General features: G+C 52.2%; 1 protein-coding gene across 4 annotated transcripts in view; it reads left to right on the top strand.

Annotated features, from left to right (window-relative positions):
- The window catches only part of LOC149279525 (exocyst complex component 6B-like), a 98,064-nt gene that overhangs the window by 42,677 nt on the left and 40,513 nt on the right, over window positions 1-14,874 (top strand). For 2 of the 4 annotated variants that reach the window (XM_089501075.1, XM_089501074.1), the window contains exons 9-18: window positions 5,473-5,556; window positions 6,019-6,065; window positions 7,298-7,418; window positions 7,720-7,791; window positions 7,918-8,015; window positions 9,126-9,231; window positions 9,327-9,436; window positions 10,984-11,095; window positions 13,210-13,344; window positions 13,566-13,745. In XM_089501075.1, coding sequence (XP_089357201.1) covers window positions 5,473-5,556; window positions 6,019-6,065; window positions 7,298-7,418; window positions 7,720-7,791; window positions 7,918-8,015; window positions 9,126-9,231; window positions 9,327-9,436; window positions 10,984-11,095; window positions 13,210-13,344; window positions 13,566-13,745 — 1,065 coding nt within the window. The remainder of the gene's footprint in view (window positions 1-5,472; window positions 5,557-6,018; window positions 6,066-7,297; window positions 7,419-7,719; window positions 7,792-7,917; window positions 8,016-9,125; window positions 9,232-9,326; window positions 9,437-10,983; window positions 11,096-13,209; window positions 13,345-13,565; window positions 13,746-14,874) is intronic. The other 2 variants (XM_089501077.1, XM_089501076.1) reach the window with 1 other exon arrangement.

The raw sequence follows: 14,874 nt of genomic DNA, 5'->3' as shown, positions 1-14,874 counted from the left end.
TTCGCTCTGTCATGCACTCATTCGCTCTGTCATGCACTCATTCGCTCTGTCATGCACTCATTCGCTCTGTCATGCACTCATTCGCTCTGTCATGCACTCATGCACTCATTCGCTCTGTCATGCACTCATTCGCTCTGTCATGCACTCATTCGCTCTGTCATGCACTCATTCGCTCTGTCATGCACTCATTCGCTCTGTCATGCACTCATTCGCTCTGTCATGCACTCATTCGCTCTGTCATGCACTCATTCGCTCTGTCATGCACTCATTCGCTCTGTCATGCACTCATTCGCTCTGTCATGCACTCATTCGCTCTCAGGAGGCCTGGTTAACAGAGAGAAGTGGAAAAGGAACGAGAGACATGGAAGCGGCCGGTGGAGAATTTGAGAGAGAGTGAGAAGGAACAACAATTCCGTTTGGTTTCATTCATTTCACTGAATTCCCTCCTCGCTTCGAACATTCGTCCGAATCAATGAAATTGGCAACTTTTGTATGAATCTGAACGCACAAATCTATTGGCCGATCTGAATTGGCAGACCACGTTAGCGGCGCCCGGTGACCTTGGTGGTTCGTCACTTTCCTTGGCTGGACTACTCGGCGTAGAATGTTGTAGGACGCGCCCAATCTTCCATAACATAAAAGGTGGCCTTTTTGGGGGCTGTGGTTACTTGAGCGCGGCTGGGATCCAATCAGGGGTGTAAAGCGTGTCGGGGGGAGATCGGCACGGCTGGGATCCAGTCAGGGGTGTAAAGCGCGTGGGGGGAGGTCAGCACGGCTGGGATCCAGTCAGGGGTGTAAAGCGCGTGGGGGGAGGTCGGCACGGCTGGAATTTGGACTGTAAGTAAATGGTGCGAGTTCAGAACGGCAGCCGTGATCGCCAGCTTTTTTTCTCTGCCGGGATCAGCGAGCGGTCGCCGGTGCGCGTTGGCACCCTTCGGCAGCCGCTTTCTGTTTGTGTTGCCGATGTTTGCTTGCACGTTGAGCTTGTGGCCCCTGCGCGGCTCCGGAGCTCCTTTTCATTCGGTCGCCTCTTCTCGGAAGCAGCCTTTTGTCCTCCTGTCTTCCAGGAAAGGGGCCGTCGGAGTCTGCAGAAAGCGATTGCCTCCTTTTCACTTTTTCACAAATGTTTTTTCTGCCGTCACGATGTTCTTAAACCCGCGGCTTTGGGGCGTTTTCCCAGCTGTCGGGAGCGCTGTCGGGAAGTATTTCAGAATGATGTCCACGTACCAGAGGGGGTTCAGCGGAGAAGAAACGCTACAAGGAGAGGCCAGAATCTAACATTAGAGGGTCAGACGTTTTGGTGGGATGTAAGGAAGTTTTTCTTTACTGGGAGGGTGGTGGATAAGTGGAGCAGCCTCCCAGCAGAAGTGGTAGAGGGTAATACAGTGAGGGTATTAAACATGCATGGGATAGACATACGGCTCCTGAATCTAAGACGAGACCAACGACTGATAAAGGTTTGAGTCTTTACAGCCGCTGGGGGGAGGAGGAGGAGGAACTGGTCTTATAAGCTTACACTCTATTAGGAAGTGGAGGGGTAAGAGACGGTTGATGGGGGCTGCCAGGTGCGGGTAGTTTGATTGCAGCAAGCGTGATACGGACGGCTTCGGGATGTGGGGATTGGGATAGATAGTCAGCTTCTCTGCGCAGATGGCTTCTAAGCATCTTGAGCTGAATAAACGGGAGCGACTCTGATGGGGGCCGGTGTGCGGGACGCAGACTCTCTCACCATCGTGGGGGGGCGCTGTCAGGGCCCCTTTGTATCAGGGGCCTGATTGGCTACCGCTTTAACCCTTTCAGCAGTTCCCGTATGTAGCCTGTATATATTGTTGTTTCCTGTTACGCTGCATTCGTTTACAGACCCCCAACAGACCCTGTCCCTGTGAGCTTACAATCTATCTCGATGTTGAAGGGGAATGAGGGGCTGTTTATGGCCCAAATGTTGGCTTTTATGTAACCATTTAAGACGGTAAACACCATTTTTTCTTGCTTTTAGGGGTGCGGATTAACCCCTTGCTGCTGGCACCCCATGCGTGGCTTAATGTTCTTTGTGAAGTCGCCGGACCCCCGCCGGGGGGGGGGCGCACGTCGATCCTTCGCATTAATGTCTCTGTTTACCGGACGAGGGCATTTCCGAGGAAGGTTTAGGAAGTTCACCCATTGTACCCTGCCCTCCGGTTGCCCTCGGCGGGGCACATGCGGCAGGTCACGGCCCCCCGTCCGCCATTGTTTTTTTCTCGCCCCCCCCCTCCCAGAACGAGATGAGCCCCGACGCTCCTCTTGCGGGGTCTCCTGCGCAGCCCCAGCCGTGACCTGATAAGGCGCGCGTTGAGAGATTGTCCAGATCCTGTTTGCCGGGTGAAGGAAACGGCCTCCTTTGTTTTGTGTAGGAAGGGGGGGGGGCGCGAGCGATACCCCGGCCCCCCCGGACACGCAGTCCTCATAATAATAATCAGGACGCCGCTTCCGAATGCTGTCATTTGAACTTTTGCCCCGAGGATAAAAAGGCTCTTTAAGCATAAACACTACTGTATTTATTATTCTTTGGGCCCCCCCAAAGATATCGACCCCGCCGTCACCTCGATTTGTATGATAAATTCCCGGAGGAATCGTTTGGACCCCCCCAGCTCCTATCTGGCTTATCAGCGGGGCAGAAGTTCAAGTATTGTAGGAAAAAAAAAGAAAGTGGGGGGTCAGCCGTCGGTCAGACTCCCGGCAGCTTTGGGCCAGGCACCTGTAAGTAAGATTGGGGGGGGGGGGGTGCGCGGATTGTCCCACCGCCAGCCCAGGACTTCCCCAGGAAGGGAAAGGAAAGTGAAGGAGGAGGTCAGAGCGGGGTTAATGGAGCAGCGCTTTCCCAAGCTTGGAGATAGAAGACGATCGCGGCAGCCGGTGCGCGGGAACCGGCAGCAACACGGAACCCACCAGCACATCAGACCCCGGCGGCCCCCGTCTAATCGCCCGTTTCTCCTGCTGTAAAGACTCAAACCTTAATCAGTCGTTGGTCTCGTCTTAGATTCAGGAGCCGTATGTCTATCCCATGCGTGTTTAATACCCTTGCTGTATTACCCTCTACCACCTCTGCTGGGAGGCTGTTCCGTTGATCTACCACAGTACAGCCAGTAATCCCTGATCTGACTTTAACAAAAGGTCCATGGGTGGGCAGAGTTATTGCCCCCTTCTCAGAAATGCTGACACCTACAAAAGTGGTGCAGAAATGGTTAATACCCGCTTGCTGATGTCATGATGCACACAATCACCATCGTGATGTATTAATGATGTAAAGGACTCCTTGTCTGCAAATGTTCTGATTTGACTTATGAACATTATACATTCACAGGGAGGGTGGTGGATAAGTGGAGTAGCCTCCCAGCAGAATTGGTAGTGGCTAATACCAGTGCCTGGCTAATACAGGTGGGCCAAATGCTGGGTTGCTCTGTGTTGTGTTTTGCGTCTCTGAGAGGTCGCAGAGTCCTGTGCAGTCGCGCAGGCGCTGTCCGTGGTGCTGATGCGTTCCAGAGCCTCCCAGCACACGCGGACAGCGTCCCCGGGCCGTGCAGGGTCATACCGAGCCCCCCGGCAGACGCGACAACCCCACCGGGAAGCCATCTCCTGGAACCACGCCGCGTGGCAGAGATCTCGGCCGGCTCCTCGTCAAACAGATCTGTTTTCAGCCATGTCTTAAAGGGACGGTTTGAGAAGCTGCAGCTTCCTGCCCCCTCTGTGGTCTGCAGAGACCCCCCCACAATGCGATTAAAGGGACCCCATCACGCGTTAAAGTGCGTGGAGCGGCCGGCGTGTGCCGCTTTTGCCCCTTCGGCCCCCGCTTGTAACGTTGTGTTTGTGTTCTGATAGTTTGTTGCATTGTTTCTGTCTGTGATTATTCCGCATGTAACCCCCGTTATACGGCACGCAGACCCCCGTTTGTTAGAATATCGCTGTGGGGGGGGCTCTGGGCTGCTTTCCCCTAGAAGGTATCGGGGGGGGGGGGTGTCCGTTGCCGAGTGCTTCCCTTGGCCGGCTCCGTTGCCTGTCTGACCCCGCATTATGTTAACTCTTTGCGTGCCGGCGGGTTATCTGACCATCTGCTGCCCCCGCCGGCTCGTCAGATCGCCGGGGGCCGGCCCGGCTCGGATACTTTGTGCTTCGGCTTGATAAGGACTCAGGAAAATAACATTAGCTGGATAGTGGTGAGCGATTACCCGGCCGCTACGTGCCGACAGCCCCGATACTGCTTCCCGGTCTCCTGAGGCCACGGCGCCAGCGCGTTACGCTGTCACAGCTCGCTGACCCCGAGACCCCCGGGATAACTGCCCTCTTTAATCCCCGCACACTGCTGCGCTCCCTGCAGAGGGTTAATGGATAAAACAATCTTTAACCCATTCCTGGCCAGATTTTTACTATTTACTGACTGACCTTGGTGGTCCAGAGCCTTCCTCTTTAAACACAGAGTCTGCCGGCAGATCGGCCCCGTCCGGCCCCCGGCTAGTGGCCCGTTTCTCCTGCAGTAAAGACCTTAATCGGTCTATGTATTTATTCCCACTAAATGAGCTTTTCATCGCTTTTATTCTTAATAATGTGAAAATTGGTGAATATTCAGTGTAATCGAATATATTTCTTTTGAATGCTCCCCCTAACCCTTTAGTCATCTTGTACCAGTAGGGGGCGCTGTGCACTCAAAGCATGGTGGGACCTGTGGTCCATTCGTGGCTGAACCCTACAGGCTGTGTGAGTCCTTTGGTCTTTACCAACGAGTAAGCACTCGCTTACCAAGCTTAGCAAGCACAAAAGGACGTACTAATACCGCGTTCTAGACTTTATATAGAAGACCGTGTTTAGTTCTGGAGACCCTGGGTCCAGAAAGACGTACGTATTTTATGTATGCAGACCCCTCCGAGAGGAGGTAGAACGTTAACGCGATGACGTGAAATTCTACCCCGGCGCAGGCCGCTCTGCAATTGGCCTTTGAAGTCTGCTCACGGCGGGTGTCAGGTGGAGACCGGCGAGTGTTTAGTAGATTTGTGCACATGGACCAAGAAACAATGTCGTTTTTGGTCCAGTTCGTTTTCCAGACAACGGATTTCCTTTCCTGCTTTTTATTCAACACGAAATTTGGAGGGCTTTTTCCATTTGGAAATAAATTAGCTGTCACTCGCTCTCTCTCTCACGCTCTGTCAATGTCACCTTCTCCGCCGACCGCTTGTGTGTCCCTCCTTCTGCTCAGCTCCGCTTCTTCTCTTGCCTCTTCTTTTCTATGTCTGCTTCTTCCCGCTATCGTCTCTGGTAAAACAGGCCTCCAGGAGCGCTTCCGCAAAAGAGCGGAGCCTCCGGCGCCTATCCTCTCCCCCGATTGGATGAAAGCCGGTGAGGGTGGGCACCGAGGTTCGCAAGGAAGCTGATTCGCATAGAAAAAGTCGAGTCCGAATGCACAAGCCTGGCGTGTAGTAAACAGCTTCATGTTTTGTGTTTTAGGGTTCGAGGGAGATATTTGAGAATTACTACAGAAAGCAGAGAAGAAAGCAGGCCAGACTCGTCCTGCAACCACCGTCCAATATGGTAGGTACCCATCCCACCGGACTCCTTGGGCCTGTAGAGGGACCGGTATTGATGTTCCAGTTTACAGTCCGGTACTCAAATTGTTAGACCAGCCTGTAGAGCAGAAGAAGGTTTAGAACGGTTGGGTCTCTGTCGCTGTTAACAATGCTTTCCTTTCCTGTGGTTTATTGTCCTCCGTTATTTGCCCTATTTGCCCACAGTCGATGACCCTGGCCGTGGCTCTCCCTGATACGTATATATATGTCATAGCGAGCTGCCGGGTGAAGCCGTTTGCTTTTCTAGCAGACCTAGCATGAGGTGGCTTTTGTGCGATCCCACAGCTGACGGCCGTCGGGGCTTCTCCAGTAACCTGGGCTGCCACGTTGGTCTCTCTGCCGGCGGACCCCACTCAGTGACCGGCGATAGACTTCTTCACGCCTGTCTCTTAACATGTTTGATTCTAAAACCTCCCCTTCTTTCCAGCATGAAACGTTAGCCGGATACCGGAAATACTTCCACCAGATAGTAGGGTAAGTCCGTCTCCTTCGTTATTATCTCCCGCTATAGACTAAGTGTACAGCGGGGCGTTTTACCCATCTGCCGGATGATGGGAGTGTGTGCTGTGTGCACGGGTGAGATGATGGGCTTTGTAGTCCGGACACCTAAAGGTCTGAATTTGGCACTCTAAGACTAAGTCTGGTACTAAGTTATACTCCATTGAGCCTCAGCCTTCCAGCTGGAGACATGCCGGATGCCCCCGGTCCAAATGTTTCATGGCGTGTGTCGTATGCTTCGGCCGGCGGGCACCTGGCGTGTAAGCAGGGGGTGCTGGGAGAGCGCGCTGTGCCGTATCTGTATTGACTCCGCAGCGCATGTTTCTAACCGTAGGTGTGAAATGTTTTGCCGTTAGTCAAGCCCCATGAAGCTCGGCGTCGTGTTTGCTTTCCTCTCCATTGACGTCCTGCTATTTGCCCTTTGAGTTGAGGCGTTGAAGGCAGATCTGAGGAGACCACAGAGCTGCTCCGAGACGTTCCTGCGTCTCGTCGCTCAGCCAACGCATTCGGCCCATTGCAGACAGCGCGGGGGCCGTGCAAACCTCCTAATAGTGTCTTCATTTCATCATTCCCAGAAAGGGTTGACTGGGGAGCCCTCAGGGGGGGGCTTGTCTTCTGGGGGAACTCTCCGGGGTGGGTGGCTTCCAGGGAACCCTTCGATGTAGCCACGTATTACCACTGTCCACGTGGCCCAACACGACCAGAGATCTGAACTCCTACCTTCATCGCTCTAGTTTTTAAGGCTTTTAGTAGTTATTTATTAGCGATGGGACGTCACGCGAACATTATGGAATCCAGCGTGTCCAGGCGCGGTGGGGGCGGCCGTACGAGTCTCGCTGCTAATATTTGTATTATTTAGCGTTTCATGAAATTCTTGACTTCGGCTTGTGAAGTCCTCTTCCCTCGCGGGTCTCCCGTATCGTTGGCATTCTAGGGCCCGGCTGTCGTATAACTAATTAGCCGGATTTCGAGCGGCCGGTGCTTCCATTACCAAAATTCTTCCAACCAAGACGTTTTCCCCCTTTGTGCTCCTCAACCCCTCAAACCTAATGGAAGCCAAACCTACCTTCTTAGTGCTTTGTTCCTCATCTGTTATACCCTCTACTCCTCCTGCCCCGGTGGACTCGACACCAATTTCCCTCTGGTCCTAGAAGCTACCAAACCCCCTTCGGCTTTCTGACTTTAATCGTCGTCTGGTTTGTTGGCAGCTTTTTCGTGGTGGAAGATCACATCCTGCACACCGCCTTTGGCTTGGTTAATAGAGCCTACATCGATGAGCTGTGGGACTTGGCGCTCTCCAAAACCATGGCAGCTCTAAGGACGCATTCAGTAAGTCAATCCAATCTTCCTCGTGTTACGCCCTTCATCTATTCCCAGGATCTGCATGCTTATTCCTCCCCTGTATAAGTTATCTGATCACTGTTATTAAGTTGCTTATTGAGTCGGGTTTAACCATTTTTGTGCAAGAGGAGTGTCTGAAGTGCCCCCCCCCTTTGCTCCGATTAAAAGCCATTGGCTGTCATATTACAAACCAATGGCGTTTTGATGGTGCCTGCGCTAAGTTCCGTAGATGACGTCGGCATGTTTTTTTATTGTTTTTTTATTGTTTTTTTATTTGTTTTGTTTCTAGTCGTATTGCTCGGACCCCAACCTGGTGTTACACCTGAAGAATCTCATTGTCCATTTTGCAGACACGCTCCAGGTGAGGTTTCTGTAGGTAAAATGCTGCCGCCTTCCCCTTTATACGCTCTGTCCCTCCGTTACGCCTTAATACTGACTTATTCCCCCCCAATTACTATATCTCACGGTCTCCACGCTCGCTCCGCAGGGTTATGGCTTCCCCGTCAACCAGCTCTTCGACATGCTGCTGGAGATCCGCGATCAGTATGGGGAGATTCTGCTGAAGAAGTGGGCGCAGGTGTTCCGGTGGGTGCCGTTTGCCGGCTTTGGGGCGGGGGGGGGAAATAGTTAAATATCCTGTTCCAGACCCAATACCCGTTGAGCAAAGGAACCAACCACGCGTAGCACTTTGTATAAAAACAATGGATTTCTATGAAACTGTTGAGAAAGCGAAGCCTCCGGTCATTAGACACGGGCCTTAGCGCAGGGATTTCACACGAGTTCCTCCGTCACACAATCGACATCACAAAATAAAATTAAAAAGATTCGCGAGAATCGCTCACTCCACCTTTACGCGGCGTGCGAGGGACGCTGGCTGGGGTTAGCCCTCCATAATGCCGGGGAAGTTTAAGAGTTCAGATGTTCATGTCTCTGACTCTGACTCTCTCTGACTCTGACTCTCTCCGACACACTCTGACTCTCTCCGACACACTCTGACTCTCTCCGACACACTCTGACTCTCTCCGACACACTCTGACTCTCTCCGACACACTCTGACTCTCTCCGACACACTCTGACTCTCTCCGACACACTCTGACTCTCTCCGACACACTCTGACTCTCTCCGACACACACTGACTCTCTCCGACACACTCTGACTCTCTCCGACACACTCTGACTCTCTCCGACACACTCTGACTCTCTCCGACACACTCTGACTCTCTCCGACACACTCTGACTCTCTCCGACACACTCTGACTCTCTCCGACACACTCTGACTCTCTCCGACACACTCTGACTCTCTCCGACACACTCTGACTCTCTCCGACACACTCTGACTCTCTCCGACACACTCTGACTCTCTCCGACACACTCTGACTCTCTCCGACACACTCTGACTCTCTCCGACACACTCTGACTCTCTCCGACACACTCTGACTCTCTCCGACACACTCTGACTCTCTCAATAAACACATTGTTGTTACCTGCAGAACCTGCCAGCTTTTAGTTATAATGTATCGTTTTATGAGCTAAAACCTGCTGCCCCCCCCCCCCCCCATGTGTTTTGTATAAGGAGCTTTGGCTAGCATGGCGGCCGATCGGTGCCACGCGGCTATCAAAAGGCAGAATAACGTGAAATGTACACGAAGCGTGCGCTTTAATCAGCATCTTGTTCATGTCGTGTCTTTGCGTTCAGGAACATTCTAGATGCTGATAACTACAGTCCGATCCCCGTCGGTGACGAAGATGCCTTCCGGAAGGTAGTGGGGCAGTTCCCCTTCCACGACGCCGACTTGGAGAAGGTAAAGAGATCCCGCTGACGGGGCACGTGGCGAATGTGGGGGGGTATTTTATTTCCTTTCCCCTCTCACCCCTCCCGTATCTCTCATTTTCGCAGCAACCTTTTCCCAAAAAGTTCCCGTTTTCCGAATTCGTGCCCAAAGTGTACAACCAGATCAAGGAGTTCATCTACGCCTGCCTGAAGTTTTCTGAAGACCTGCATTTAAGGTGAGCCCTTCGTCTGCGGGGGTCCTCAGCACCGCGTGGAATCCGCTTCGCTGCCGTGCTGCGGGGGGGTCAAGCGGATCCCTGTCACAGCTGCCGGCCCGGCGTGTCCAAATGGTCTCCAGCGACTCGGTAAACTCCGCAACCGGCATTTCATTAACAATTAAATTAGGGGAAAAAACACTTTTTTTTAACATTTTCAATTTTTTTTATTTACATTTTATATTTTTTTTTAAAAACATTTTTATAGCTTTAAGTCTTGCTTGTTTTAGGTAAATATGTAAATATATACTTTATAACCCATTTGCGGTTCTCAAATCCACATTCTTTCACCTTAAACATAAAACTCTGCGCCCCTTCTTTATGCAGCCGTACTGGATCCGTTATTGCTCGAGTAGAAGTAGAAACGTTTCTGTGTCTGGATTACAGACTCGACCAACTCGCATTCCCCAAAATGATTGTTTTCCCCCCCGTTTAAACGGGGCCACGTAGGGCATGTGCCGGCCAGTTCCTCTCCGAGCTGCGCATACCGCCAGCTTCATTGTGTGCCGGTGGGGGCAGCGGCTGCCTCCCGACGGCTCTGCTTGTTTCCTTGCAGACCTGTCAGACGTCACAGCGAGTGGACAAGGCTTCCTTTTACGCGTTAAGTGGATCGGGGTGAGAGCCGAGGGCTTTCTTTTGTTTACCTAGCCGTGTTCGGCCCCCGTAATCTCTTGCATTTGTCAGGTAGAAGAGGATAAGGAGTGAAAAGGTCAGCGAAGCTGATTGACCCCAGGGGCTCTGCTGGTGATATTAATGCTTTTGAACCTTCCCAGGTCCGACCCGCATCCGTCTCTCCCCTCCTGCCCCGGGGAGATAACGCCACTTGTCCTTTTCGACCTTACAGGGGGCTGCTGACAGATCAAAGACGCTTTCAGAGCCCGGTGACATTACACTTACCAGGCGCGGCGCAGGAGAATTAACCCGAATTCCACGCTGTCGCCCCGGCCCCCCGTAATTACACCCCAGTGCCCGCGTCTCTCGGCTGTTATGACTCCCTCGCGTCAGGACCTCGTGTCTGGAAAGACAAAAGAGAAGCTTTTCGGCGTTCAGTGTTTGCACTTTTGGGGATAATCTCTGGGGTCATCTGACCTTTTCGTAGAGACGCCGGCTTTTCGCTCCGACGGCTCTCAGGGCCGGTTTGAAAGCCGAGGCTTAGGTTTGTTCTTACTGACCTTTTTTGTTATTCCGCGCACGGTTATTTCCCCGAGATGTGAAATTATATTCAACCCACGGGGCAAGTAGATTGATTACCCTCTATACAGTGTGGCCCCCCAGTTATGCCTGCAGCTTGGGGGGGTTCATATGATTCCAAGAATTAAGTATCTGTATTTTACAGAAGAGCAGATGGGATTATTTTGGTGCATTACGTTCCATTGGGTTGTTCCATATTGGATTGGTACTTAATTGCCGGGATTGCGTGCCGTTAAGGGTTAATCTCGCCCCGGAGCCGAGAGAACGATCGTCATCGTCGTCATCATCGTCATCATCATCTTCCGTTTTCGTTTCAGCTCCACAGAGATAGATGACATGATCCGAAAGTCCACCAACCTGCTGCTGACCCGGACGCTGAGCAACTGCCTACAGAACGTCATAAAGAGGAAGAACGTGGGGCTGACGGAGGTGAGGCCCGCGCTTCCGCTCCCGACGCCTGCTATTGCATGATGGCCGCCGTCCTAACCTTTGGGTTCCGTGTGATTCTTTTATGGTGGAGGCGCTTCTTGATGTTCTTCTGATCTAGAACCTTAACTGTCAAGAGATTCGTATGCCGGTGGCCCAGCTCTGATTAAAGTTATAAGGTATTTGTGTCTCAGGAATGCTGGTGGCCATATAGTACCCCTTGGGGGGCTACAAGAAGCTGAAGGCTTTCCATTCATCAGAGTTAGAGCACGGAGGACCATCTCAAGGTTCTTCCCGGAATTCCGAGATGGCGTTCCGAGGCAGAGAGTAGGATAGCGTGCGGGGGGCAGGTGAAGGAACTCGTCCCTTTTGTTCTCCGGCCGCCTTCACAAAAGCGTTTTTATGTTTATACCGCAGCCAGGAGGCCACCGAGCTTTCTCGAGCGTCGTTCTCGTCCAGGCGTTGAGAGGATAAGCGCCGGTTGAACGCACCGGAGCTCCCCTGCAATGTGCTTATAAACACTCTGCATAATGGATGCAGGACAGGCCCAAACCCTGCCCATGGGGGGGAAAAATACCCTAAGGATGCCAGCAAAACAGCCTGTGGGAGGGGGGGGGGGTCTCTGGAAACATCTGTCCCTTTAACTGTTAACCCTTCCCTGACTTCACACGGTATCCAGCGCACAGAACCCCTAAGGCCGGTCCTGCCGTATTTTCAGTGGAATTCCGATGAGTTTTTTTAACATTCTAAGTAGTTAAATTTCCTTCGGATCATTCAGCAAATTCCACAGAACTCCGAGAGGCTGCTTTCTGTGTCTGACAGATGTTGGGGGTAAATGGTGCGTATTTGATAAGCCGTGATTAGCTTCAGCGATTTTATCTAACTTTGCCAGACCACAACATCGCACCAGATCCATTCATTCATACACTTGTGATTACAAGACCAAACCCGGGATGCCGGAGTCCCAGCCAATCAGAGGTTGGTCGCGCCGTCAGTAACGGGTCGTCTCTGCTTGCCGTTTGCTGTTCTGCCAAATGCCCAGACTGTGCTGCGCAGGCGGCTGCCGAGACGCTTGCTGACTCCCAGACGGGCGATGAACCCTTTTGGGTGCTGCCTCGGCTTGTTGTGTGTTGTTACACGCACGTGTGTTATATTCACGCACAGGTTCCTGTCGTGGCCCGAGTGATGTGACCTGTCATCTGTAATGGCGCTCGGTAAAAAGACTCCAGAGCCTACTGGGTGCCAACGCTGAACTAAGGGTAGCTTGATTTAAATATAGGAACGTTGCATTCGGCAGTGAAAGGGTTAATTTGGTTTAATAAAGAAACCCAGACCCTGTCTGCAGATCGGCCCCAGTCGGCCCCCGTCTAGCCAATTTCTCCTGCTGTAAAGACTCAAACCTTAATCAGTCGTTGGTCTCGTCTTAGATTCAGGAGCCGTATGTCTATCCCGCGCATGCTTAATACCCTCGCTGTATTACCCTCTACCACTTCTGCTGGGAGGCTGTTCCATTTATCTATCACCATTTCAGTAAAGTAAAACGTCATTACGTTCTATCAAAGCCTCCAACCTTCAAGGTTTAGGCGGTGTCTGATTTTTCTCTGTAGTATCCTGGTAGCTTCAAGGAACTTCATCCAATCCAGGACCCGGCCAAGGCTGTGGTTCCCACTCAAGCCAAGGCTGTCCCTTAGATTGCGGCATCTAAACCGGCAGACTTTAGTGGCCTCAACAACTCAACCTCTTAAAAACGTCTTAAATGACTGGGCTTCAAGCAAGGGCCTACAGAGGTCCAGTCCAACGGATGGAACCTAGACCTGGGGCTCTCAGGGCCCAGCGTGCTCACGGGGCCGTCTCTCTCCACCTCTTGACCGCGTGTCTCTCTCCACCTCTTGACCGCGTGTCTCTCTCCACCTCTTGACCGCGTGTCTCTCTCCACCTCTTGACCGCGTGTCTCTCTCCACCTCTTGACCGCGTGTCTCTCTCCACCTCTTGACCGCGTGTCTCTCTCCACCTCTTGACCGCGTGTCTCTCTCCACCTCTTGACCGCGTGTCTCTCTCCACCTCTTGACCGCGTGTCTCTCTCCACCTCTTGACCGCGTGTCTCTCTGTCTCCGCAGCTCGTGCAGATCATTATAAACACCACGCACCTGGAAATTTCATGTAAATTCCTGGAAGAGTTTATCACCAACATAACCAACGTGCTTCCAGACACCGTGCACACCACCAAACTCTACGGCTTGACCACGTTCAAGGTGAGGCTGTCCTATCGCTCTCCTGATTAGCCTTAGTAGGCCACAGGCTTTTACTTTGAGTAAAGTCCATAATTCGATGTTGTACGGTCCTCGTGGTTTTGGGTGGCTCCATCTTGCCTCGCGATGAATTCTAACCTTACCCAGAAATCCCGTTAGAATCCAGAATGAGAATCCGGATTTAGCTTGAAGGTCTTAATTGTTCTTTGCCCCTTTACGTGCAGGATGCCCGCCAGGCTGCGGAGGAGGAGATCTACACCAACCTAAACCAGAAGATCGACCAGTTCCTGCAGCTGGCAGATTACGACTGGATGGCCTCGGAGTCCGGCAATCAGGCCAGCGACTATCTGGTGGACCTCGTTGCCTTCCTGAACAGCACGTTCGCCGTCTTCACCCATCTGCCTGTAAGTTAATCTGTTGCGTTCTGTTGTCCGTGTCTCGTGCCGCGGCCATTACTCTTGGTCCGTCAAGGGGGAAACCATGTTGCGGGAACATTCTCTCCGGGCCGTTTCTCTGGGGCTTTGGTTTCCACTCATGAATGTTTCAGTGTTTTCCAGCAGAATCTGGGTTTGTTTGTAACGTGTCCCGTGTGGCAGGTCCGGTCTATTTGCCCCGGAGGTTCTGGAGCATTCCGGAACGCGCCTGTTCCAGAACAGCTGTGGAATCATACGGACTAAAGGCGTCAGGCTGGAGATATCCTTGTCTTAAATCTCTTCTCTTACGCTCTGCACCGGAAGTTGTTATAGTCCTGAAATACCGGCGCGGTTCCCTTCAATCGTCTGAGTCTTGTATCTTGAAATCTCTCCGAGGGGATCCAGGGGTCAAGGCGTTGTGGAAAGGGAAGTTCTGTTTCATGTTCTGAGATAGCTGAAGCCGTACAGAAAATAATGAGCTGTCCTGTTTTGGGACCCGACGGCTTCATTAATGTAACTCTGCACCATAAAACCTCTCTTTGCAGCCCTGAACTTCCTGACACCGGTCTGTTCCAGGCGACTCTCCAAAGGGTCACGTCAGGATACACCGTAGTCACAGGGGGCTTATATTATACTCTATAGGGGGTTTTGTTGCCGGCAGTGCATGGGGCGCTGGACAGCAGCGCAGCCGTGGGAAGGGCCCGTCGGCCGACACATTCCGTCCCACGTAATCTGTTTGACTAGAAAGGGTCCCTCCAGTGGTTTTCACGTCATGGCTTTTGCATTTTTTGCCCATAGGCAGCGTCTGACACGCACTCCAGGATGCCGGTGAGTAAGCGTGTGTGCAGTCCACTCACTGCTCGGCACGTGACCCGGTGTGTCTCAACTGTTTAAACCTGAGTACCGGCCCAGCTTGCACCTAAATACGTTAGATCTGTGCGGCGCATGGTGTGACGGTAATTTCCTAATCCATCGTTTTCTGCATGGAGTTTGTGGCCAGTGAGGGCGCAGCCGGGGAGAATGCTTAATGGGAGTTGGATTGGCATGTGGGGGGGGCACAAATAAATTCCTGTTACTCCTAATTCTAAGCGCTTTGTAAATCATTTAATCTGTACTGTTT

The sequence above is a fragment of the Sceloporus occidentalis genome, unplaced genomic scaffold (assembly GCF_023333645.1).
Source record: "Sceloporus occidentalis isolate IW3139 unplaced genomic scaffold, rSceOcc1.0.p SCAF_163, whole genome shotgun sequence".
NCBI lineage: Eukaryota > Metazoa > Chordata > Lepidosauria > Squamata > Phrynosomatidae > Sceloporus > Sceloporus occidentalis.
Note: the sequence above shows the minus strand (reverse complement) of the source record. Positions and strands in the feature narration are given on the sequence as shown.